Source organism: Chelmon rostratus, chromosome 4, assembly GCF_017976325.1.
Source record: "Chelmon rostratus isolate fCheRos1 chromosome 4, fCheRos1.pri, whole genome shotgun sequence".
NCBI classification, from domain to species: Eukaryota; Metazoa; Chordata; class Actinopteri; order Chaetodontiformes; family Chaetodontidae; genus Chelmon; species Chelmon rostratus.
The window spans coordinates 23,611,032-23,637,684 of NC_055661.1; the positions used below are offsets into that span (position 1 = coordinate 23,611,032).

The 26,653-nt window shown below is 43.0% G+C and overlaps 4 protein-coding genes across 5 annotated transcripts in view; 3 read left to right on the forward strand and 1 right to left on the reverse strand.

The window, feature by feature from the left end:
- Nucleotides 1–968: 968 nt before the first annotated feature.
- Nucleotides 969–7,191, forward strand: echdc2 (enoyl CoA hydratase domain containing 2). Its single transcript, XM_041935050.1, has 11 exons — nucleotides 969–1,273; nucleotides 2,663–2,730; nucleotides 2,853–2,940; nucleotides 3,037–3,123; nucleotides 3,212–3,304; nucleotides 4,842–4,898; nucleotides 5,003–5,065; nucleotides 5,166–5,290; nucleotides 6,427–6,477; nucleotides 6,553–6,600; nucleotides 6,837–7,191. Exons 1-11 carry the CDS (start codon nucleotides 1,033–1,035, stop codon nucleotides 6,912–6,914), a joined length of 999 nt encoding a protein of 332 aa, XP_041790984.1. The 5' UTR covers nucleotides 969–1,032; the 3' UTR covers nucleotides 6,915–7,191.
- Nucleotides 7,183–16,077, reverse strand: zyg11 (zyg-11 homolog (C. elegans)). The gene is made up of 18 exons (XM_041935049.1): nucleotides 15,609–16,077; nucleotides 15,299–15,464; nucleotides 14,771–14,982; nucleotides 14,345–14,662; nucleotides 14,077–14,190; nucleotides 13,793–13,909; nucleotides 13,568–13,708; nucleotides 12,762–12,938; nucleotides 11,445–11,509; nucleotides 11,062–11,161; nucleotides 10,928–10,978; nucleotides 10,671–10,832; nucleotides 10,437–10,484; nucleotides 10,138–10,335; nucleotides 9,999–10,051; nucleotides 9,659–9,756; nucleotides 9,307–9,507; nucleotides 7,183–9,229 (listed from the first exon to the last, which is right to left on the reverse strand). Exons 1-17 carry the CDS (start codon nucleotides 15,636–15,638, stop codon nucleotides 9,317–9,319), a joined length of 2,241 nt encoding a protein of 746 aa, XP_041790983.1. The 5' UTR covers nucleotides 15,639–16,077; the 3' UTR covers nucleotides 7,183–9,229; nucleotides 9,307–9,316.
- Nucleotides 16,078–16,144: 67 nt separating this feature from the next.
- LOC121605901 (cytochrome c oxidase assembly factor 7) lies at nucleotides 16,145–18,015 on the forward strand. Its single transcript, XM_041936017.1, has 3 exons — nucleotides 16,145–16,508; nucleotides 16,636–16,776; nucleotides 17,290–18,015. Exons 1-3 carry the CDS (start codon nucleotides 16,403–16,405, stop codon nucleotides 17,730–17,732), a joined length of 690 nt encoding a protein of 229 aa, XP_041791951.1. The 5' UTR covers nucleotides 16,145–16,402; the 3' UTR covers nucleotides 17,733–18,015.
- Nucleotides 18,016–18,728: 713 nt separating this feature from the next.
- The window catches only part of ralgps2 (Ral GEF with PH domain and SH3 binding motif 2), a 70,412-nt gene continuing 62,487 nt past the window's right edge, over nucleotides 18,729–26,653 (forward strand). For both annotated transcript variants that reach the window (XM_041934635.1, XM_041934636.1), the window contains exon 1: nucleotides 18,729–18,862. The gene's annotated coding sequence lies outside the window, so the exon portion shown is untranslated. The remainder of the gene's footprint in view (nucleotides 18,863–26,653) is intronic.

A 26,653-nucleotide genomic window follows, 5' to 3' on the forward strand; every position in this document is an offset into this window, starting at 1 on the left:
CCAAAGCAGAACCTTAGAAACCCATCTGCTGACGCAAGTCTGAAAGAGTCTCTCTTTACCTCTCAAATGAAGCCTCATCAGGCCATTCTCTCTTTTTTTTGTTTCATCCAGTCTGTCTAAGGTCAGCAGTGGAATCTAAAATAAATAGAAATATATGTGGTTTCTGTGCTTCTGTTCATTTGTAATTTCAGTTTCACTTCACCCACTTAATCCTGCTCACCCTTCCAACCCAACACCCTGCAGCACAATGCTACCTACACTCTTCTGATAAATGTACATCTCAGTTACAAATTAAAATGATTCACTGGCCGGAGTCACTCACATCCATGTTAATTAGGAAGAGTAAACAAAGCCAGACAGCAATAAAATGGACAACAGAAATGTGCCGGCTGCGGCGGAAGGGAAGCAATCTGATCGATATTAATGAAATCTGATGTACCTGAATGCTAAAATAACTTTGGAATGTTTCATAAATGATGAATTTCTATTAAAATGTCTGGATCATATGCACGCACACAGGCCTGGCTCTCTTTGTTCAGACTGTTGTGCCACCAGAGTCACTGTCTGACTGTGTAATTGCATAACCTGGAAAACCTGCTCAATAATGTATGGTCAGACTAGACATGGGCTGCCTGACGGAAAACCTTACCTCAACGAATCTGCTTTGTCTGGCCAAAGACTGGACAGTCCAGGACAGGACACAAGGGCAGTGTGTGTGTGTGTGTGTGTGTGTGTAGAGGAAGAGTGGACAGAAGAAGAAAAATTAACTTTCACAATTACTAAACTGCAAAAATAACCTTTTTACCAAAGTATTGCACAAAACCAAAGCCACTTCAACATTTCAGGCATGCAGCCATCAGTTCAGAGCAGAATCACGTTATCCTTTAATTCTCACACTGAGTGAATGAATCAGTAGTTTGAAAGTGAAGGAGGAGCGACCCAGTCCCGCCTCTCACTGGCAGGTATCCGCACCAAACTTCCTGGAACTTTTCTTTCTGCTTCGGGAGACTAAACAGTGAGGGGACAGCAAGCATGACGGCCCTCCTTCGCAGGCTGCCGGGCTCCAGGTGCTCAGTGAGGCCGTGGCTGGGTGTGATTCTGCGGGAAACGCACGGCGGAACTTCCCGTCTGCTCCCCCGGGACGGAGCGCGACTGCTGGCCGGCGGCGCTCGCCCTCTGACGGCGTACTGTTGCGCACACAGCCGCAGGCAGCACACGCAGGCCGGAGATCCCGTAGAGGCGCATTTAAAGCGTTTAGAGGGGGAAGACGATGGTAGGGACACACATGTGATCCAACACTGTTCAAATTCACGCCGACAAACTGGCCACACTGTGAACGTACACATTTGAGCCATCCATCTGGTACTACAGTAACTTCAGACCTGTACGAAAGCCTGTATCTACTGTATGACGCAGTTGCTCACACAGGTGTGGAAGAACAGGCTCTGTTTCCATTGGTGGAGGAAGAATCACGCCCTTAACTTCAGTAAAAGTACTAATACAATGTAAAAACACTCTGTTGCAAGTAAAAGTCCTGCAGTGAAAATGTTACTTGATTGAATATATATAGCCTCAGGAAAATTTACTTAAAAAGTATTTTAAAAAGTGAAAAGTATTAATACAGAAAAATGCCCCCTGTGACTGTTATACTGGATATTATATCATTATATTTTTATTACTCATGCTAAAAAGCAGGATTTTACAGTTTTATTTGGTTGAGGTTGAGCTCATTTTGAACTATTTTGTATCTGATTTTTTCCGTCAATTTGCCCTAAACGATTATCAAAATAGTTGAGAGTTAATTTTCCATCAAGCGACTAATTGATTAATCAACTAATTGTTTCAGCTGGACTTGTTGGGTAGTTTAATAAACTATCATATTTTTTAAGTTCTTCATATGTTTTTTGCAAAAATCCTGTTTTGTAAAGTAGCTACCTGTACAAGTAACTGGCTGTCAGGTAAATGTAGTGAAGTACAATATTTCCCTCTGAGCACAGCGAGGAAAACGGGGATGAAAAGAACAGACTCAAGTACCTCAAATTTGTACTTCAATAAATGTACTTTCAACCTCTGTATATTCTCACAGGTGCTGATAGAAATATTAAAGTGGGATGATTTTATTGATTAACGTATCTACTATTCTCTCAATTTGTGGACTCATTGTCAAGAAATAGTGAAAAAATACCTTTTATTTTTCATGTCAGTTTCTTGAGACCCCAAAAATGTTCCAAAACCCAAAGTTATTTAATCAATTACGATATAAGACAAAGAAAAGGAGCTCATTCTCACATTTGAAAAGCTGTAACCATCTAATGGCATTTTTGCTTTAAATGTATAATGTATTGATTAATCAATTAGTGGATGAACTGCATTCTTTATTTAATTACTATTAAATTGCAATTGCATCAAATCAAGTAATAATCATAATATGTTATTTATATTCTTTTAGTTATTGCTATTGTCTCTATTTATTTATTTCACAGACAGGATCAGGCTTCCACACTGACTCGACTGTAGAAAGTTATGGATTAGTGCAAGAAGATCACAGCAGGAAGTCTAAATGCTGACATTAATACTTGATAAACCCACATTTTTAGCAGTCAGTTGATTTAAAGCTTCATGAACTTTCAGTTGCTGCCTCCTGTTACTTTCTCCTCCTCAGGGATAGTGGAGGTGTTGATGTGCCGACTCAAAGCCAGAAACGCCCTCGGCCATGTGTTCGTGTCACAGGTGAGCAGACCTCGATGTCACCTCACACACACACACACACACACACACACATACATACACACACACACACACACACACACACACACACACAGTGACTGAGACACCGTGTCCTGTGTGTGCAGATGAGGGAGCTGGTTTCCACTCTGGCCAATGACTCAGCAGCACGTGTGGTCGTCTTCAGGAGTTTAGTGCCGGGTGTTTTCTGTGCAGGTAAGTATTATCTGGAACATGTGAAGTTGTGTGATTTGTGATCAGCGGCTGTCTAAATGACATGTGTGATGGTGCATCATCATCATGTCCGCATAGGTGCAGACCTGAAAGAGAGACAACTGATGAACAACACAGAGTCTGATCTGTTTGTTCACGGCCTGCGATCCCTAATGACTCAGATAGGTGAGGAAGAGAACATGTTAAGATTGAGCAGCTATTTATTTATATGCATTTGTGAACGTTCCTCTTTTCACTGTCACACCCCTGGCAGCATTGTTGCCCATGCCGACCATCGCAGCGATGGACGGCGCTGCCCTGGGAGGTGGGCTGGAGCTGGCTTTGGCCTGTGACCTTCGCACTGCTGGTGAGTGACCTCTGAACCTTCACCCATCAACCCTGAACTGGATGAGTCAGCATCAGGCCTGAGTCCATCTGATATTCCTCTTTCCTCCCTTCAGGTGATGGTAATGGGGTATGAAAGGGGCTGTGATGTTTTCTTCACAGCTGTCACAGATCCAGTCATATTAGATCAGTGGCTGAGTCTAAACGGGATGGTGGAGGATAGCAGCATCCACTTAAGGCCATTTTTGTGGACTGACAACTCCCTTATCCATTCACTGTAGATTAGAATAGCAGTTCTCAACCTGGGCGTCGGGACGCCCCAAGGGGTCACAAGAGATATTTTGAGGGGTCACAAGATGATGAGCAAGTTAGGAAAGAAAAAACACTTCTCCAACACAATTTCTGGCTGACTTTTTATCAAATCTTCTATCTAATTTATGAACAGATATTGGTATTTACAATATCTGATCAATAAAAAGCTTAGGTCAGACAAAACCCAGTTTGTATATTGTCATTTTTACATGTGAAAATATCAGATTTGTTTGTCCTCATATAAATATTAGCAGACTGAAATTCGCTGGATAATTGAATAGTTGATCTAAAGAAAATTAAGCAGCAACTATTTTGCCTCATTTTAGTCACTTTCCAGACAAAAATGCTATTTTTAGCTGATTGAATGTAAGGATTTGATGCTTTTTCTTTTCATTTTGGACTGTTGGTCAAACAAGATATTTGAACAGAGCACCTTGTTCTGGGAAATTATAGTGGACATTCACTGTTTTGTCATTTATAAACAAAACAATTAATTGATTAATGGAACAACTTTTTTTCATATTAACTGAAAGTGAAAATAATTTTGTGATTGTTAATTAAGTGAAAATCTCAAACTAAACTTTGGAGATTTTCATGTTTTCCTTTGGTTAATAAAATCTGTTTATCTATGAACCGAGGAAACACACGCTTAAGTTTGAGGAAAACAAGTAATGCACAAGACATAAATAATGTGATGAAATGGTGCAGCCATCAAAAGCCCTCCTTATTAAAATTTCACTCACTTTAATCATCACACACTGCATCTTCCAAGCCTGTGCAGAATATGCTGTATGTGATACTGACAGATGATTTTTGATCCGAAAGCTGCTTCAGGGGAAATAAAAGGCTAAAACTTAATTTTAAGGAGTTAAACTTTTGAGGTATTTTAAAAAACACACTTTAGGAAAACACAGCGGTTAATAACAGATCTGCTGTTCTCCTGAGAAGTCGACATTTTGGGGATGTGTGTTTTTCTCCCAGCACTAATGATCTGCTGCTGAGCTCTGGGACTAATGATATCTGGGTGATGCCACATCTGCCCAGCTGTTCACGTAGCCGAACAAACATGCGATTGGCTAAATCAGTCGTGGCAGCTCGGCGATTGGCCGAGCGCTGACGAGCTAGGTGAGCAGGTGTTTGCGTCTGTTGCTCTGACAGAGGCATCAGTCAGACTTTACGCTCCTCCCCGCCTTAATGGCACTCGGCAGCGCAGACCTTCAACTGTCCTCTGTTTGTGTGTGTTTCAGCACATTCGGCACAGATGGGTCTGATTGAGACGACACGGGGGCTGCTCCCAGGGGCGGGTAAGACCGAGCAGAGGTCACAAAAATAACGACCTTGCAAAGTGTGTAAGTGGAGAGACTAAACAGCTGTGCAGGAGTTGACCTTGATGCGGTTTGTCCTGCAGGGGGCAGTCAGCGGCTGCCGCGGATGGTGGGCATCACTCTGGCCAAAGAGCTCATCTTCACAGGTGGTGTTACAGAAATGCTGACATGTTGCTATAGATGCAGGGGGCCTATCGTTCAGCGAGGGCTGTGGATCACACTCTCTCGCTGTCTGTCCGTTATCAGGTAGGCGTGTGGGAGGGCAGACAGCTCTGGAGATGGGGCTTGTAAACAGAGCTGTAGAGCAGAACCAGACAGGAGACGCTGCCTACAGAGAGGCACTCCGCCTGGCCAGAGAGATACTGCCCCAGGTCAGAATACAAACACACACTTCTTCACTCTGCTGCAGCTCCGATGCATCCCTCCTCCTCCAGGCCAAGGATGCGCTCTTCCTCCCTGCTTCTCCTCTGCTTTCTTGTCCGCCTCTTTTAATTCTGCCTTTCTCTCTCTCTTCCTGGTGTTTTCTCCCCCCTCCCTCCCCTCTCTCCAGGCCTCTGTCGCTCCATATTTCTTTCACTCCAGTTCAGATGCCCGCAGTTGGCAGGGCCAGAGTGGCAGTCAAGTGGAGAAATGGACCACAAATAGCACCACACACACACACACACATTAACCATTAACATGCTTTTGTTGGTGTGGGTTGTATGATTGACAGGAGTTTGCATTGAATGAAAGTGAGGAAGGATGGAGGAGATAATCAGCTCTACGGTCATTTCCTTAATGTTGTTGTTGCTTCCTGCCTGGACATGACAGGAGAAGCAGCCTCTCGAGTCGGCTGCTGACATTTGTGGAGTCCCTACAGTTGAATTTGAGCGCTATTTAAATTGTAAAGTTGAAGGATTCACAAGAAACAGATTAGAAATAAAAAAAATTCATCCTACAGAGACAGAGATATCCAGCTCTAAAAACGCTTGATCCCACATTTCCCATAATGCAACTTGGCTGTGTCTTTTATTAGACCCTCCCTGCCCTACAAACATCTACATCTTTCAAACTCCATGTTCCCAGCTTGTAATTTAGCCTTCCTGTTACAAATGTATGCAAGATATCCTTGATGACATCACTGTGACATCATCAGGGTTAATTTTAGATTTGACAAAGCTCCTCCAGAGTCATAGAATATAATGCAAGTGTTTTCAGAGGCTGAGTAGTACTATCACCTGTCACCAATGAACCTGTTTACCTGTGGAATGTTCCAAACAGGTGTTTTTGGAGCATTCCACGACTTTCCCAGTCTTTTTGTTGCTTCTGTCAAAAAAATCAATGAAGCTGATGAGGTCATACATTAAATATATTGTCTTTGTGCTGTTTTCAATTCAGTTAGATCAAAAAGGATTAGCAAGTCATCGCAGCATCCCAGCTTTTTTGGAATCTGTGTTGTATATATATTTAACACTTCGTATATGCTGTCTTATGAAGCATCTAACTCCCTTTCATTTCTGCTGCCCAGGGGCCTGTCGCAGTGCGGATGGCGAAAGAGGCAATTAACAGAGGCGTTGAGGTACATCATTATTTATTTAATTATTTTTATTTTTTAACATCAGTGAAAGCAGTGACTGAAATCTGTCTCTTCCAGGTTGACATTGGTTCAGCAATGGCAATAGAGAGGATGTGTTACGCTCGGGTAAGACCTCCAGTGCTTACTTAATGTTGAAATACTCGCTATGATTTTGCATGATATTTCCTCTGAACCTTAACTCTAAAAGGACCCATGACGTGGATGATGCTTTGTAACCCCTAAAACTTCAGTATGAGCACTGCAGTGAGCTTTGACGCTCTCTCTCAGACTCTGCCTGTGAAGCCCTCTGAGGCTGCCTCTAGTCAGATCATCTGCTGTGACCTCTTGCCCTCTCTTTTCAGGTCATCCCTACGCGGGACAGACAGGAGGGTATGGCGGCCTTCATAGAGAAGAGACCCCCGCGGTACACCGGGGAATAAACTCTTTGGAGCTATTGAATTTCTATCTCACACAGACGTACCACCGCTCTCCATAACCTCATGTCTGATAGGTTAACTCCCATTGATTGTTTATGTGCACACCAGCCAGTGTCGATATGTTAATTAAAGTCCGTGTGAGTTCTCAGTGGTGACTGTTTGCTTTCGCGACCAATGGAACATGACTGAAAAGTAGAAGGTTTATACTGTTTTATCAACACAGGTGATGTGAAGCTCATCTCTGGAATAAAAAGGCGACCCAAGCGTCATATCCAGTTTTATGGGAATGTACATTCTTTATTTCCAAACTTGAAAACGTGACTCTCAGCAGCAACATGGCACAGTCATAGCAGACATACAGTATCTGGACTTTTTGCATCTTCAATCTGATTTAAACTCTCATGAAAAATTAAACTGGCTTTCATCCAGGGACATGTTCAGAGGCTCAACTAAACAATGTAAAATTATGAGGAGCAACAGAAAAATACAAAAACGTATTCTGTGTCGTCTGCTGCTCTTTGCCCTTGTTCAAGCCGATGAGATCAGCCGAGGACACATGCATAGCATTAGCAAGCTCCAACAACAACTGATGCAATGTGCAGAAAACAATAAGGCCATAATTCACTGAGCAGATGAGGTGATGTATGCTTTGCTGTCAGCTGTTTTAAAGTACCATTTAGTAGCCCAATATATATAACTTCACTTCCACTGACATACAAGTTATACAAGTCCTGCGACCGGGCATTGTTCCTGCTGAAGCCTCAGTGTTTTTTTAAGAGTCAGCACGGTTGTATCACGGGTTTGACAGCAGTTTGTAGAAGCAACATTAGTCACGATTGCATAGAGAATGATGGTGGGGCCTTAATGAGAGTCAAGACCGCAGATGAAAAGGGAGAAGGTGGGTGTCCGTACAGCAAATGGAGGCTTCTCTGGACAGCAGAAGAATACCCGGTAAATGGCATCCAGGAGGATACTGATGTCACACGGCCAGTCGTTTTAGAACAGAAAAATACTCTTGAATACTTCCGGTAACATCCCCAGTCTCCGGATAAACCCCTCCTTTGTTCTTCATCAGATAAACAAAACAACGCAACATACAGTATAATAGTTTCCATGCAGCCAATTTTCAACCAGTCCTGAACGAATGGTTACTATTTCTCTCTCATTTTCTATTATGTACAACTTACATACACTCTTAAAGATGTAGCTACTTGCACAGACGTACATACACACACATGCTCACACCCAACTGCTGTCTCTGTCTTTAAGACATCAGGACACGTTGGGAAGCACAGCGAACATACCAATATATATATATATATATGTATATATGTATATATATATATATATATGAGTTTCTCAAAGAGAAAACAGCTCTGAATCCATACATGTACATCCATCATGATAATACTGACCATATCATTATTGCCGTTTGTGTCCAGAGAGCATTTTTGCACTCCACCAGACATAACTGGCAGGATAATTTCGACTGCTGGGTTTGGCCACTGATTTAAGGGCTGCCAAATGTACAGAAAAGGAAACTTCTCTATAATTTAGGTTTTCAGCTTTTATGTTGGGAACATTTGAACCCACTGAACACACCCTTGGCAAGTGTCCTGTCAAATCAAATCAAAGGCAGTTGCCGATAGAAGACTAACTGAAGAGGAGAGCAACAGCAGTATTGTGGACCCAGAGGCGTGGGTTTCAGTGGACAGAACACGGCTTTAAACAAACAAGCAGGCATTCCTAAAATGAACAGTACAAGCATTCAGACAAACTCCAGCATGCTTGAGCTCACAGCAGCGTCATGCGTGTATAAGAAGCTAGTCAGCCAATTCGGACAACCAGAGCCCTCAGTAACGTACAGGAGTCGGATGGTGTCGACCCTCGACGAGCTTGTGGGGGTCCAATCCCAAACTGAAAGTCGTATGTGTGCACATGTTTTTGGTATGAAAATCATCATGATGCCAATGTCAGACTAAAGAGAGCGAGCGCAGACACGAACCTCATGTTGAGACTTGAGCTTAACTGACCAACACTTCTCATGATGATTTTTTTTTTTATAATCACAAGATTAGCACACACAGAAATCTTTTTGTTTTGAAACAAATACAAAGAAAATAAATAAAGTTAGTGTGTGTGTGTGTGTGTGTGTGTGTGTGTGTGTGTGCAAAGAATTGCGTAGTCTTTGTCCTTTAATGTTTTAATTTTCGAGGGATTCTTGATAAAGTGTGTTTGTGTGTGGGATACGCATATATACATGCGCACACACATACAAAATCCCAGTTTATGTCCTCTTGGTCAGGGAGTCTCATTTTCTGAAAGAGAAAATGAGAAAGGATCAAAACTCTCCAGCCATAATGAGACAAATGACCACTGGCGTGCGAGTCTTTACCTCTGTGTGGTTATTGTGGCGGCACGCGGCGATTTGTCTGTGTCGGTGCAGTCTGGCCAGTGCGGGCTCTGTGGTTCTGCAGGCTCTCCAGAATGCTCTTAGCCATCAGTTTGACGTCTGCGTGGGTCTGTGGGTGTGTATGAACGAGCTCCAGCTGCTGCAGGCCGCCCTCCTCTAACAACATGCTGCAGTAGCGAGCGGCTGCAAGACACACGGGGTGATACACGATTAAATTTGTTAGAGGTTAGCGTAGGTGAAGCTCAATCAGATGTCATTGAATGATTTGTGAATGGGCAAATGTATGAAACTAGAATAACATTTGGTTTTGTATGTACATGTGCATGTGTCTCACCGTTCTTGCTGCAGACATGTTGCATGGCCCAGGCTGCCCACAGCTGGACACCGGGGGTGTGAAAGCACTCCAGTAAAGGAAAGAAGGGGTTAAATGACCTACAGAATGAGAAACAACAAGGATATGTTTAGTATGTACTGTATGTCACATGTTCATGCTAAGGTTTTGCCTGTGTGTCTGACTCCAGTTTACACAAACAAAAGGATAAAGCTCAGTACATCAAGAACATTATAAGGACATGTTTTTCAAGATGCTCTCTTAAAAATAGATTTTAAATACAATATGAAAATGAAGTATTTGTTTTTCAGCTGCATTATTACTGTAGAGAGCTGCATCTCACCTGTAGGCCACCATTTCACACTCAGGTGGGGGCCACTTCATTATGACATCATGCTGAGGAGAAACACAAATGCAGAAGACTCAAATCAACTTTTCAGAATGACCGTGTACAGTGTTTATGTGCATTAGATGATTCCTACCAGCTGTTCCAGCAGTGAGGACCGAAGATCAGGGCTGAGTGTCCAGGCTTCCTCTCCTCGTGACGTCAGATGGGCAAGGATGCCTGCAGCGAAGTAGCTGACCTCCACCTCTTGGCTGTGCAGCAGAGTCCTGATGTGGTCCAGGAACCCCTGCACCATCAGCTCTCCATGCAGCTCCCCGACCTCTGCTATGTTGTTCTGCACGACAAAAGGTGAAACGGGAATAATGATGTCTTAATGTTGCAAATTTATTCAACAGTGTGTTTTTCTAAAGGGTAACGAGAAAGCAGTAAACTCACCAGCAGCCCGAGAACCTTCTGCTGAATAGAAGACTCATTGGGGAAGGACTGCAGAGGGGGATGGTGGGAGTGGGGGAGGAATGAAACAAAACAAGTGAGTCAGCCCACCCTAAAGGCATACATACTTATACAGAGCAACACGTAGTGATTAACTAGTAGGGTAATCTGCTCTGAGTTGTGTTCTATGTTGAGCTTATTGTTTATTTACATGTACAAGCTGACATTTCTGCATACCTCTAGAACTTTAATAAATAGGTCCAGGCCCTGGTTCTCAATAAAATGGCGGCAGGTTGTTGGTGATTCATCAGTGAGGTTCCAGAGTGCACTCAGTGTAAATTTGAGGGTGGCGTCCACCATGCCCTGAGTAGCCTTCTGACGCACAATGTGGAGCAGTTGCTGTAGGGGGAAGGGAGCATATTTGCTATGATATTTTGCCTTTTTTGGTAAATTAGTAAAGGCGCCAGAGAATAGAGCAGAGATGAGAATCTTACCTTCACTATGAACAGCTCTGCTCCCAGCTGAGCCGTCTGCTCTGTGGACAACTGGAAAAAGCAAATGAGTTTAGGAAGCCAGGAACCCAACAAACATGCTAAGAATGCACGAATAACACAGCACAGTAATATACCTTAGCAGCCAGTATGGAAATGATAGCCACTGCCATCCTCTGCATGTTCTGGTCTTCATGGTTGCAGAGCCACTGCATCACTAGTTTGGCAGCTTCAAACCTTCCAAGTGGAAAGAGAACAAAATATTTTAACTGTAAACATAATACATCTTTGACAGATTTGTTTTAATGTTATGACACGTTTATAGTGTTATTTTTTGGTTTCCTGTTCTGCTTCCGCTGACACATACTCACTGTTTCAATCTTTTACTGTATATATTTAGTGCTTTTTAGAATGTCTGTAACTATTTGAAAGATACATGATTACTACAGGTTAAAATGATATTAAAGTACTATAGTAAAGTATATAGTAAATATATAATATATAGTAAAGTGTTTCTCACCTGTTGAATGGAACCTCCTGCAAAATGCGATCACTGCACAGAGACAGCAGGCAGTTCTTCTGCAGCTGTAGACAGAGAAACCAAAACAGGCATCAGCCCAGAACCTGAATTACATCAGCTGACTACATCATCTGCAAAGACCTCACACAATCTGTGAACGTACTTTTCTGCTCGTGCTCGTGTTTACAGGCCCAGTAAAATGTGTGTACAGGAATATTATCTCATGTCTGACTTGGAGCCTGTGCAAGGCAGAAACTACCTTGCCTCTCGTCAATCACTCGTGTGATTGTGAAAAGTTAATGTTATATGCGCTGTCATTGTTCCCAGTTTATTCAAATACATTTAGAAATTATTCAAAAATACAGTATCCAGTAAGTGCACATGCTCTATAACTGTACATGTCACTTTCCACAACCAGTAATCCAAAATGCATCTTCCCAGTTCTGACCAGATCATTGCATGTGGTTCCAGTGAAGGCCACACTGATATTAAGATTTCATTATGAGCACAATGGTCTTGCATTGCACTGTATTTTAAATTTGCTTACGCGAAGCTCTTATCTCCATCCATTGTGAGGAAAACAGAAAAAGGAAGCTGCAGTTTTTTTTGGCTGTGGGAAGTTCCCCAAAACATCAGAATTTTCACAATAGCGCACTTCTTTTTCCTCCAAACTACCGCAGTGTCCCAACCTGATCTGCAGTCACCACCCTGTCTGACCCCTTAGACCAGGGGTCCTCAACTACATTTTTCTAAGGCTGAAAGTGTACACTGTGGTGGCCGGACATTCAAATAAAAAAACAAAACAAAACCCAAAAAAAGCTTATTTAGGCCTAATTAGCCTATTATTGTTTAATATTTTCACTTGATTAAAATTGTTATTTTCATGAGCCTATATCAGTGAGAACAGCCTCCTAATAAACATGGAAAATCCATAATGATATCTCTACCTAACTCCACCAAGGAGGCGGAGGTTTTGGTTCTTTATGAGTCACACAGGACTGCCAACTCTCACGCATTGACTGTGAGACTCAAGCAACTGATAACCTACTTTTCACACACTCCCACGCCACACGTCCATTTTCACAGGCAGTGAAAAACTAATTTCTGAGAAGGAAAAGTGGACACTGACAGTGCATGGACAGACCACTGCTTTAGACTCAGACAAGGCCTCAAACCCCAGCTCAGCCTCTCAAAGTTCCCTTTGCTGGTAAACTATCAGGTGTAGCAACTTCCCAAATGCAGTTATTGCTGTTTTTTGTGATTGATATGGCATGCATGGTGCATGCCACTACGACAGCAGCGCGGGCATGAAGCTACCTGTTGGTGGTTGGGGAACGTCCTCATGGCCTCCAGCAGAAGCTGAGTAACGGTACTCAACAGTCTCACTGGCATTCCTGCTGCCAGGTCCTGCTTCGTCAGGTTGAACACACAGGCGCTGGCTGCCAGCTGGACATTCAGAGTGGCAGGGTGATTCTTCATACCCAAAACTACCAGCTAGAAAAAAAAACAAGAGGGAAGTAATATTATGTTAAGTGGAACAGATGAGGAACTCAAAGTGTGCGTAAGTGGAGTCAGGGTGAAGGACTTTGACACAATACACTGTAAGAGGTAGGAGGAGGACACTCCGTCACTTATCAGATAAATATTTGGTAGAGATACAGAGTCCAAAATTAATTTGTTGGTCTGCCATAAAAGTGCAGCTTCACAAATGTTTTTAATTTTAATTACTTAGGATTTGAATGTATTTGTAATAATTTTGAGCTCTGTACTATTAATTGGACAAAACAAGCACTGTGAACATTGTCACTTTGATAACTGTGACAGGATCATTTTTCACTAGTTTCAGAATTTTCACAAACCAAACAATCACTTGATTAATGGAGAAAATAAACATAAACAGCAAAATCCTGCTTTTTAACAGACAACTAATAATAATCAAACGATATAATAGGATAACATGCACACATGCATACCCTAACTGCATAATATGTGAGTGCATTAAGTGTATGTGATAAAACAATAGAATAAGATAATTTGTTTTCTTCAAGATAAGGCACAACTAATTTAGTCTTAATGAAATGACAAAAATTACTTAAATTCCAAGTACAATAATGTGTGTTTACCTTGAGGATGTCAGGCCTCGGTTTCTCCATGACATGGGTCAGGCTGAACAGATGGAACAGAGCCTCTCTCACAAAACCTTCCCTCTCACTGTAGCGTCGCAGGGCCTCACAGATCTGGGTCTCGTTGGCTTCTCCTGTTACCTGTTTACACATGAAAGACAGTTTATGTTTACGAACATGAATTTCTATGCAATTATCAATTTTTATGTATGCACCTATATCTACCTTTAGATTTCCTTCTCCAGAGAGGAAGTCAGAAAATCCAGCATCTGTAGCCAGAAGTCCCATAAAGGTCATCCCTGGTCTCTCCTCAACAAATGCCTTAACAGCTGCATCTGTCACCTGCAACATCGTCATCATGTTAGAAATTACACCTTGTCTCTATAGCCTGTTTGCTTTGTTTGCAATCGAATTACTACTCGAAAAACTACTCGTGTATGAATGAGTTTATATGTTTTTATGTGTTGGACACATACACAAACTGTTTTTTACAATAACATTCCAAACACCTGTTTCCTCCCCGACACATCCAGAGACACAAGAGCGGGCAGGATCCCCGGCTGTCCTAGAAGTTGACGAGCCACGTCAGAGGTAAACTGCTTATCATCGCTGATGTCCAGGTGCTGCATAGGCAGGGTTTCACACAAACACAGACAATAATATTTTTAAGCATGGCTGGTGAAGTCTCTGAGAAAGTGCCGATCAATTAATCAATCAATAGAAACAGGTTTAATAGTAGACACACAGCTCAAAGCTCAGCTCCATTCTTCCGCTAACCTGCAATACATCCAATTGGCCAATGACTCCCAGCAGCTGAGCAGTGCTCATCTCCAGCCTTTTCAGCTGGTGTAGTGTTAGTGAGCGCAGACGCTCCTTCAGGCCCAGCAAGGGGCTCAGGTTGGTAACTGAAGTGTTGGAGAGATCGAGGCTCTCCAGCCGAGGCAGGGAACACACGTCGACAAGCCCAGAGTCATAGAAGTCTACATTGGCAAGAGAGAGGGAGCGGAGGCCCTGCAGGGAGCTGAAGCGATACCGGATTGGTTCTTCCAGAGAGGACATAGTGAGACCAGTTAAGACAAGTCGCTGGAGGGACTCCTGCAGGGTGTTTGAGGACAAAACAAAAGAACAAATAACAAATTTTGATAAGAATAAAGGTTTCCAATGAAATCACAAGGGAGGAAAGAGTGGTCTCTCTCACTTTACCTGACAATATTTATTGGTGGCCAGACCCTGTAGAATATCAGGAATAGTGAGGTCTGCGTTGACCCTGGCAGCATCCAGCTCCAGCAGTCTGTGAGGGCAGAGGGCTTTCTGGAAGGCCTCCGCAGAGATCCGTGCTGTACGGATGCAGGCTCGTCTCAGCCGCAGGTACTCGCAGTTCCGAAATACACCCACTGTGCTGTCATTCAACGGACCTGAAGTGGAATGAACTTCAGTTAAGGTTCATCTTTGGGTTCATGCAGGACTGAGTCTAGTCAATACTGCCTCTGCTTACCTAGGACAGTGTTTTGGTTTAGGTGACACCATACCATCAGACTGAGTGGCTCAATGATATAACACATTTTTCTCTCCTCTTTTTTTTTAAGGTACAGAATAAACTATTGGAAGTCACTAAGATGGATGCACATTAAGAATTTATTTCTTGATTTAACTGTGTTACAGACTATAGATTTTCACTGCAGTGGTCTTATAGGCTCAGACATCAACAGCTCTAAACTGGCCCAGGTTTACCTTCAGTGGCCATCTTGGCCAGCAACTGGTCTGCTAACTCCTGAGGGAAGAGTACAGCCTCTAGGAAGCACAGGGAGCCATCAGGGCGCTTCACACAGAAACACTCCAGATTTTGGCTCACATAAGTCAGACACAGGTCTGTCAGAGCCGCTGGAGATGCATCATCCTGAAACACAAAGGGCATGGTCGTTGATGTAGATGTATATAGCGCCATTTCCTAAAATAGCATTTTTCAAGTCATAACACGAGTGCATCATAAATACGTTATACAAATTAGCTATACAACTACTGTGTACAAATACAAACTTACCGTGTTTAGGAAACTCCTGGCCATTGCCATGTAGTTTTAGCTTATTCAAACGAGACCGGCGTATTTTACACCACGGAAAACTGACACTTTGCTTGCTAACCGTCGAGGGACTCCGTTTTTAACGGTCGCGGTTTGCCGAGTCCACCTGTCTGACAGCCTGCTGTTCTGTAACTGACAGTCCAGTAACTAACAGGAGAGAACGACGAACGAGCACCAAGGTAACGTTAGCGACGACACCAGCTAGCTAGCTCACTTGTTGTTGCCTCCGTTGTGGAAAATCGTTCTCCATGCAAAAATGTCGAAAGCTGTCTGCTGTGGCCGAATGCATGTTTAAAAGATATCGACTAATCCCTGTAGCGACCGACCGTTTGAATTTAGGCAGCGGCGGGGAGTATAGTTTTTACAGCGGGCTGTTGGGTCTATTTTTGACTAGACTGACTAGACAGACAGTAAACACGGGTCACAGCACCGGAAGTACATTGGCGAGGGGGCTGGACTACGGAAGCCTGAGAAGGAGGGTTTTGAAACCAGGAAGAGATCAACTGAAGACACGCATGATCTTGTTCTTCTTCTGTTTTCAAATGAATTGTTTATTATGAGTACTAATAGTACGCATTTATCGCATCTTTACGGTTAATGCTAATCACCTCTATCAGTTCTTTATTTCAGGGAAACGCTTTTGTAACGTCGCTCAGTAACTCATTCACCAAGGTCAGTAGTTGAGTGGATGTGGTGGGAGCTAAGCCTTCGGCACATGGGATTATAGTAAAGTTAAAAGGCGTGCAAGCGGAAATATGGCAGGACTTATAAACTTTGAAGATGAGAATGAAGTGAAGCAGTTTTTGGAGAATTTGGGAGTGGAGTACAGCTTCCAGTGCTACAACGAAAAGGATCCTGAAGGTAAAATTCCTGCGCTGTTCACAGATCAGTGGTGCTGAAAAACTGCACAACAGCTCCACATGGAAATTTATTTATGTGTGTTAAATATGTTTGCACACCATTTATCCTTGTGTCGTGTTTTTCTCAGGGTGCCAAAGGCTAGCAGACTACTTGGAAGGGGTAAAGAAGAACTACGAATCTACAGCGCAAGTGCTGAAACATAACTGTGAGACAAACGGATATGGAGAGAGCTGCTATAAACTGGGGGCTTACCATGTCACAGGCAAAGGTAAGACAGCATTATGGTGTCTTGCTTTCCTCCTTTACCCTCTCTGGTGCTTGAGGTCAGATTGTTTCACACAAACATGTATATACATTGCTAGATTAACTTTTACAAGCAAAGTAGATGAAAACTAAATGAAATATAATGCTTTCTTTGAGTTTCAATTACTTGACAGTATATGAGGTAGTAACTGGACCAGGCACTACGTACAAATTGGTGTTAGTTTAAATGAGTAGCTGGTTAAATGATTTTCAAAAAAGTAATAAACATAGATGATCAGATCAAAGTATTTACTGTTTAATATTGCTAATGGAAAGATTTAAATTTTTGTCTGGATGACTGTAAATTAAATTCGGTACCATTGGAGTTGGTCAGAGTACTTTTGAATTTGATATTTGGGTCCATTTTACTTGTGTGCCTTTACTTACATACATTTTTTGAATATAACACTTCTCATGGAATCTTTTAATGGTATATCCGCATTTTACTCAAGTGAAGGATTTTGATTCTTTCCAACAGGTGGAGTAACTAAGTGTCTGAAAACAGCCTACTCCTGCTTTTTGCGCTCCTGCAATACTGGAGGAAAGAAGTCCATTGATGCCTGTCATAACGTTGGTCTGTTAGCCCATGATGGACGAGCTATGGGAGCACCTGACCTTGCAGCGGCTCGGCAGTACTATGAGAAGGCCTGCGCCGGTGGCTTTGCTCCTTCCTGCTTTAACCTCAGTGCCTTGTTCATTGAGGGCAATTCCAAAGGCCTGCCACCAGATATGATTCAAGCTCTGAAGTACGCCACCAGGGCTTGTGAGCTGGGACACGCGTGGGGGTGTGCCAATGCGAGTCGTATGTACAAACTTGGGGATGGTACGGAGAAGGATGAGAAGAAAGCGGAGGAGCTGAAGAATCGAGCGAGGGAGCTTCATAATTTCGAGAAAGAAAGGCAGCTCAAGTTTGGAGAGTGAACGTGACACATTTAAATTAAATTATCATATTTTTGGCTTGACACATGTGGTGTTCATTCAGGTTGATTAGAGTAAGTATATGTGTGCACAAACAAAACCTGTTCAGGTGTTCCAAGGTCAGAGAAAAGGATGGTTAAATGGATGGACTTGCATGATTTACAGTCCATAGACAGTCAAATTCAAGGGGCAGCATTAACTTGACTATTTTTATGGGCAGAGTTCAGCCAAATCTATACAAGATAATGTAAATGTAATAGCAATAAAATTACTTGTGATCCATGTACAGTATTTTATTATTGATTATGATTTTGAAAGTCAATGATGTGTGGTATAGAAAATGATTAGACACAAACCCTTAGGGTTAAAGGGCAGTTTGAACTCAATGCACTGCAATCAGGTTGTCATGTACATGACATTCATGCAAAATTATGTACAATTATCTGTTGTGTGTTATTAGTATGGTGTGCCACTGAGAAACCAGAAATGGATTTTAACAAAACTGACAAATCTTGTGGAACATTACAAATGTCCAGACTCAAATTGTCACCAGTGATGAAATATGCTAAATGCAATTAAAACCGGCGAACATAATTTTAATGTTAGGCCTGTTCATAGCAATGGGATACAGCCAGAAAGCTAATTAAATACTGTGTATTTTCACAATCACTGGAGCACATGCGGGCACAACAGTGTTTGGACCACAAGAGGGAGTCAGAGTCAAAGACATGAACTTTGCGCCTTTTTTAAAAAAATCTCACAGGGCGCTTTATCTTGAAGTCACTACAATAGGCAGGGGGTATGTTATTCCAGTCTGTCAACGTTTTACCGACACTGTATTAGAAATTTGTAGATAACATAGACACTGACAAAAGGTCCCTGCATATAAAGAGCTAAACTAAGCCGGTGTGTTGGGGTTGATGGGCGGACTGGTCCGTTCGCACGCTGGAAGCTCCGCCCGTTAGCCGTGCGTCTCCTCAGTCCTCATTCAAAACACATCACAGCTGTTGCGAGGCGCATCGTGTCCTGAACGTTAGCCGAAAAAACTGTTAGCTGTCTGCTGATATCTTCTGTTGGCCTCTGATGTACCCACTGGAATATCAGAAGGAGAAAGAAGAAAACGGCGCACTTCGGTGAGTTACAGAACAGTGTGAGGGGAAAGTTTGTTATTGTTTGCGACATCATGCAGAAAATCCCCCCTCAGCCGTCGAGGTAGCTAGCTAGTTTATCGTTAAGCCCCGGGAACGGTTTGGATGTGTTCATTTTTATACGCAGGGTGCTCCGTTATCGACGTAAATAGGTATCCGTCCAGAGGAGGAGACAGGAGGATGCGAGAGAAACGATGAGCTGAATTCGGAGACTTGTCCTGGATTTTGTAATGCGTACTATCTCTAGCAGGGTGCAGAGGTTTCTGTTAGCCCTTATTTTATTTTCTCCTCCTCCCACGTGAAGATGCGGTCGCCCCGCCACACACCGAGAAGCAGCACCGAGATGTATAAAATTCTAATAATAAATCATGCGCTCCCTTGCAAAGCTAAGTTAGCTAACGAATCAAGCTAGCGAGAATTGTAACGTGCTAATGGGGGAACCTTTGCGAAAGGAGTGAGGAGAGTCAGTGAGTTAGCAATTTGTGGTTCATACCGTGCAGTTTTACTTTTGTTTACTTTAGTCGCTACACCAGTTCGCTTCCGTATAGTGACACGGGGGACTTTATGTCAACCTGTTTGTGCTGTTAGCCCAGCAGAGCTTTTTTAACAACCGTAAGTCACCCGCTGCAGGCTCTCTGCTCTGAATAGCTCATCGGCGGCGAACCCCCCTGCACAGTTGCCCTCCGGGGAGTGCTTTGGGTGTGGCGTGGGTTCACCCACGAACAATACTGTGTACAGCCATATCATGTCTGAGGCATAGCATATCTTGGTTCTAGAATAGGCACAGAACACAAGTCGTGAGGTATTTCGGCTCTGGGAAAGGGGGCGACCAACGGCTCTCGACCTCATTGACCTGAACTTCTTTAAATGTGGGCCATGAACTAGAGAGGTTCCTCCCAAGTTCAGCTGGTAGGTGTTTGTCAGATAAATCACTCACATCTCACCAGCAACAGTCAGTGTCAGCAAGCGGTTCTATTCCACCTACATCCATTAATGCAATCTAATTTGTTCATCAATAATATTATTTTAAATGAGTCTTCAATTAGGTATCTGTTCCTTGTAACTCCATGCCAGGCACTTTAACATCTCCAAAAAAAAGCATATACAGCCCTATCATTTGTCAGTCTTTAGGTTGTATCACAGCTGAGATGAAGGTATGTTGACCTTTTCATGTCAGATGAATCTGTGACAATGGTGGTGTGATAACAGCGGTCAGCGTAACGTGTCCCATCACAAGCACATCTGCATTGCTAAAACCACACTTAATTTTATCTGTCATTGTTCCCTGAATCTGTGAGGTCAGGAATATTCACAGATAAGTGCATGCACTTTGGGCACGCACACTTGAGCGGGCTGGCTCTATTGGCTGTCAAGCAGAATTAGTTTGAAGCTGAATTCACGCCTTTTTTTTCACTATTAGGCCGCCTTTTTCTTAAACAAAGCCTCCCTCTGCTCAAACCTCCCATCTAACACACTCTTTGTCAGTGTCCTCCGTGACGCTGCTGTTGCTCGGCCCTCGCACCCCATTTTAAAGTGCTCTAAGGAATGTTCCGTATGATATTTAGTGTGGTTGTGTGGCGCTGCTGTTCTCGACACTTAACATATGACCCAGAGGTCGCTGGTTCAGACTGATGACTGGCATGCCTTTACAGTGCTATGGTCTCGTGTTATGCAGTAAAGACTGAAGCAATCTCATTTGGCTTCAGCAGCATTCTTTAACAGTGAAACAGATGCAGAGTGTATTCATTAGATAGCATTGATTATTACAGTTGTACCAGTTCAAAGTCACAGATTGAGTGGTTTGATAAAAATACAGTCAAAGTTAAAGCCAGAAGAGGAGATGAAACTTAATTATTTCCAAATGCAGGAGGTCCTCAGTCCTCCATTTGTCAGGGAAGGAATCTGTTTGGAATTCCTTTTGGTTTTTACTTCCTCTGATTCAGGCTTAACCCAGGAGAGTGCTGCAAATCGTTCTAACGCACCAGTGAAAGTTCCACCTGCAGGCCAGGGGTGAATGGGGGTCAAGGGTACATCTGAAATGTTTACCCAAGTAGTCTTAGTACTGGGGCTTAGGTTTTAATCCAATATGCAGTATGGTTGATTCAGTATTCTGTCCGGCATGGCGACTGGCACTGTTGGTTTCAAGTGACACTAGTCCCATCTGTACAATTATTGCAAATGCTGCATTGAATTATTATGCGTTCCTGGGTTTGTCCTGTTCTTCATCGCTCTTCCTGAGAGCATCACGTTGCATGTCTGTTGCTTGCCAACGGAAACAGTGTGAGTGCCCGGAGGACATGCCAAAACACACTTGGTTGGAGTGTTGGTCTTATTTTCAGTTAGATCACTTTTTGTATAACACGCATGTACAGTTATCTATGGCTAAATGCCTCGTCGTGGTAAGGATGCGAGCCAGCAGTTCTTAATTGAACATGTGATCCTGTTGCAATTAGAGGGAGAAAATTATTCTGAGGGTATACCTTTAGGATGCATTTAAAGTTTTATATTTCTAAATCTGTATACCTGCTTGGATAAAACCCCTCAATGCCATTTGAGCACCGGCTCCTTTTTAGAAGCTGTCCCTTGATAACTCTACATACCACCTCCACCTTCTGGGCTAAGCTAATCCCAGACATGCCTCATCTACATGGGCCCATCTGTTCAGCACTGTGGTGTAACTGCTCTGTCCAAGGCCTGCAAATGTGATTAGTTAGAGATTACATCTCTGTGTGTGAAATGAAACTCCCCTGTCCGAATCAGAGCCGTGTGTTTACAAGAGAAAGGGATAAAACAGTGAAGCGCTTTTGCGTCATCAAGTTCAATCCCTGGTCTTTCTCAGGTTGTGTTTCTCTGCTCTGCATTACATCATGTGCACTACATAGTTTATTTAAAATGTTCCTGGATAAGGCCAGAGTGTATGTGTGTAACAGTATATGGAATGCAGCTTACTATTTGACTTCCTCTCTGAGTGAATAAGCAGTCCTCTTGTATCCTCTTCTGAGTGCTATACATATTCTAGAGGCGTTTTGGTCTGCATCAAGCCTTTTCTCTGTGTGACCTCCAACCAGTGCTGTTGCTCAGTTGCCAGGGTAACTTTATGCGTGTGTCTGGCACATCCATTCAGCACAGATGGAACTGCGAAGTCACATGTCGTCACACTCTTCCTCTGATGCCTACCCAGGCCTGGCTCTGTCACTACAAATACAAATACAAAGCTGGTTATCTGTGCTCATTTTGTGCTCTGGACGGCCACGAAGTCATCCGACTTCTCTGTTACTACTGGAAGTAATATAAAAGCAGTCCGTGCCTGACAAGTTGTTTTGGAACACCGATAATAACATCATGTACGATTGTGTGTTTGATAAAGACTTTTTTATATATGAGGTGTTTCTAATGTAGCTGCCAGTTGTGTGAAGTGGGTGTTGTAGATGTGAGTTTGGCTAGCACCTGACTAGCTGACTGTGTGCATGACTATGTGAGAAGGAGATAAAAGACAAGGATAATGCACGTCCTAGCTTCCACTGCAGACATTTCAGGCGCAGGCACTACGTTTCCATGCGTAGGTTGAGCAATGTTTCTTTTTTGTTACACACAACATTTGAGGAAGTTGTGCAAAACTGCCTCTTCATATTGTTATGAGTGCATTTGCCATGTGGTTCCTGCTGTGTTGTAATCGCAGCTCTTGTTCAGGAGAAGTAAAGGCCACCAACAGCAGGCGGATATGGACAATGTAGAAGCTGCTGAAGACTGTATACACACACACACACACAAACACACGCACACTCGTGACTGATGGTTGAATCCCTCTCACACAGACAGACAAAACACACCCTGCTAAACACGCGCCACGATAGGCCGAGCGGCGGCAGGAGGCCTGGAGCTTTGAGGACATTTTAGCCTGAATTTAACCACTGATGGGAGTGGCTCAAACATGAAGGGCTGTGCAGCGAGTGGACTGCTGCACAACTCTAAAAGCTTCTCCTGTTGGTTACTTTGCTCTCAGTTTCTTTTTCTAGTTGCTTTCTTGTTGTGAGTGGGATCTGATGCTATTTTAGTCCTGTCTTGCCCGCCTAAGTTTTGTTGTCTAATTATTAGGCAATATTCCTTACAAGGCGATGACATATACTGCTTTCACCAAGCCGCAAGCCCTGACTTCCTGCTTCGTCCTCCCTCCCCCTTCTCATCTTCGAGGGTCTTTTTTCCATTCTTATGAATTTTGGGATGCCAATACGATACCAAACGAGCCACACTTCTCAAGTACATCAGTATGATTTTGTCTTAACATACACAAGGCGTACATGAATCTCTAAACTTTTTGGTGCATGACGGCTTTTGATGCTCTTCAATAGTATTTAGGTTTGATACCAAGCTCTATTTATGAACAGTTCACAAACAGCTCAGCTCATGGGTGTTAGCCAGGGTTGGTGTGTCAGGTTGTAGGTGTTTGGGGTCATGAGGTCAGGGGTCAAAGGTGAGTTCAGGGACACAGCTATAGTAAAAGGCCCCGGCCTTTAAGGCATGCAGAATGTCAGCTTTAAGGGTCTCGTTCCACCTGACTCTTTCAGGCTAGTCTTTTGCCTTGTGTGTCATGTGGCATTTTTTTACTCTGCATATGCGGAATACACTCACCAGAGGAAGTTTCGCTTGGGGACTAAAAGCAGCGTACAAAGCATGTCATGCTTAAAGAATAAGGCAAAATAAAGAATATTTTTATGATATTTTATAATTTGGACATTCGCCATTTGGCATTTTAGTAACATCAACATGAGCATTAAGATCATTAACCTGGCTTTAAGGTGGACAAAAACATTCAAGGTGGTTTTAGATAAGAAACAGGGTGGACAAAATATTACCACAGTTTTACTCAGGGCTGTTATTGACTGATGCTTTTCCATTTCAAGGTTGCCCTGAAGAAAATACATAGACAACATACTACATATATAAAACACTATATATATATATAACCAGTCAAAAGGGTCGTAAACTGCACGAAATGGACCAACTCATCTTGTTTTGTACATTTCTTCAAACTGTTTAACTGTGTTTTATGGAGTCTCAGTTTTTGATAGGTTTAGTTTTCAGGGACCATAGAGTCTTGAGTCCTGGTGCATTGCAAAGTTGATCTGTAGTTAAAAAGATATGTAAGATACCCAGGTAGTTTGCCAAGAAGTGCTTGTAAATGAGTAGAATACAGTGCTGTTCTCTTCTCACTGCCAAGGTGTACCAAATATGTAACTAGCCACTGTGCATATTTCCAGCGTCATCCATAACACCACAACTCGTGAACGGCGTCCTCCAGCTGGGGCAAATAGATCTTTTGCAGAGTGAGTACACTTGAACTCAGCAGCATTTGAAACATGCCTGAGCCGTAAGTTATATGATTGGCGCTGTTACTGCACTGAACCAATGCGTGTACTCAGGTGTTTTGAGTAAAATGGGTGTCGGGACTATTGTGGCGTTTTGTTCTACAGATCCAGAATGAGGACCAGCCCAAAATCCCCCCCACCGGCCCAATTTTACATAAACAGAGAAATGCCGCACCCTTCCACTTCCCCTGCATATTGTCCTGATCCGCCAGTCTGTATCGGTGCAGGAGACAGGGCTTTGTGGTCTTACAAACACAGCCTCATCTATCTGTCTAAACCATGAGTGTTTTGGCTCAGGATTTAAACTGAGAGCTGAGCCTTGTGCTGTATGTCATGGAAACTTGTGACCTTGGTCCTGAACCCTGCCAAAGACAATAGATCAGATACAGACAAACATAATTCCACCTCTTTTTCCTTCTCTCTGTCCTGTGGCTCTGTCTTGGTCTTCCAACATTTTCCTTTTGCATTCCTTCCTTACCATCAGACAGACCTGTCTCAGGTACTCTGGGCTTTTTGGCCTTTGAAATGCAGTGTGTAAAAATGAAGCCTTATCCTCAGCACCTGCTCTGCTCTGATATTTCCTGTTCACCATCCGGCACCTCTTTGATGAATGAAGTATGATGATTCAGTTCTTAAGCAGATGTGTTTCTCTCTGTCTCAAAGAATCCATTTAGATTTGTGTGACTGAGACAACCTGTTTCCTGTCGCCTTTGTCAGGTTACCCACAGGTCGGGTCTCGACATGCAGACGGAGACTTGCACTCACATGCCTACAGTTACACACACTTTACATCACCAACTGTCAAACTAGGTGTTTATCCATTTCATTCGCACCATTTTTTTTATCCAACGTGAATGCTGTCTGACCTTACATAAGACTACGATGAAACAGTGAAACCCACATCATTGCTTATTCCATACAAGGCAGTAACAAATGTAGCACAGGCTCTACTTAACACAACAGTAACAGTAAGTTTCTCTTAACAGTTGAAAAGTAGTAGCACATGTTGCACAAATCTTTAGAGTAAATTTCAGGGTATTTGGTAAAGAAATTAAAAATGTTTATTTCCTTTTAAGCATTACTATGAATAATAATAAGCTTTAACTGGGTACCTTTTTATTCTTGGAACATTATGACAGTGCATTGCATCTTCCCACATAATATGACAGTTATGCAACTTTTATGAATTAATTTGTTCATCCCACCTCATATAACAGTTGCAGATTTTTTTAATCATTTAATGTTGGTGTAAAGGATATTTGAAATATTTATGAATATTTAGAATTTCTGCTGTGTTCATAAACAAGCTTAGTGTGTGTAAGAGACTGGCAACTGACGAAGTGACAAGTACCCGGAAAGACTTGATGGACAGGCCTAAGTTTGATTCTGCTTTGCGTGTGAAAGGATAGCTTGAATGTTTATGTAGTGACCTTTTTTGTCTTACAGTTAGAATCTGATAAAGCATGGAGGGTTGGAAGGATTTGGGAAGAGAAGCGGGAGGGTGACACTGCTGCTGGAAACAATGTATTTCCTATTTTTAGTCAATAGATGAATGTTTAGTAGCACATGCATCCTGTCTGAACTTGTCCTCTGAGAGGAGAACAGAGGCTCGGACCAGTAGTGTCTGTCTAAGTCGGGCACATGTTGTCATTTGTGTGTGTGTGTGTGTGTGTGTGTGTGTGTGTGTGTGTGTGTGTGTGTGTGTGTGTGTGTGTGTGTGTGTGTGTGTGTGTGTGTGTGTGTGTGTGTGTGTGTGTGTGTGTGTGTGTGTGTGTGTGTGCGCGCAGACGGAGTAGCCCCTGGCCATGCTGCTCTGTGGGAGAGGGAGGGTCAGAAAAGGGGCGTGAGGGGCTCATTCAGGGAGAGAGGGGATGAGGGAGAGGGGGGAGGGGAGCGGTGCAGGCGTTGAAGAGATACAGCTGTTTCTCCAGTCTCAGCTGTTGCTCTTCTTACATTAGGTGCAGGCTCAGTTTCTCTCTCTCTCTCTCTCTCTCTCACACACACTCACACACACACTCTCACACCATAACTGGAAGAAGCACACAGTGTAACATTGTTCTGCCTTGTGTGAGAAAGATGAAAGAATCAATCTTTCATAGCTGCTATCAGATGGGAATACTAAGTATTCGCCATGTTAGTGAGAGAGGCAGCCATGGCCAGATTAGGCAAAATCTGTCTCCCTGTTTTCGTGACATTTTGTTGCTGTTTCTCTCTTTTGCTCTTTTCGTCTCTCATGCTGGTTTTTCTGCCTCTCTGTTGCGTTCTCTGCCATGGAGTCAGAAGCGTCCAGTTCAGTTTTCTTTGACAGCGTTTTCTGCTTTTTCTCCTTCTGCATCTCTTGTGTTTTCTCTTGACCTCAGCTTGTGTGGGTGTCATGTTTTATTCCCCCACGTGACCTCCGACCCAGTGA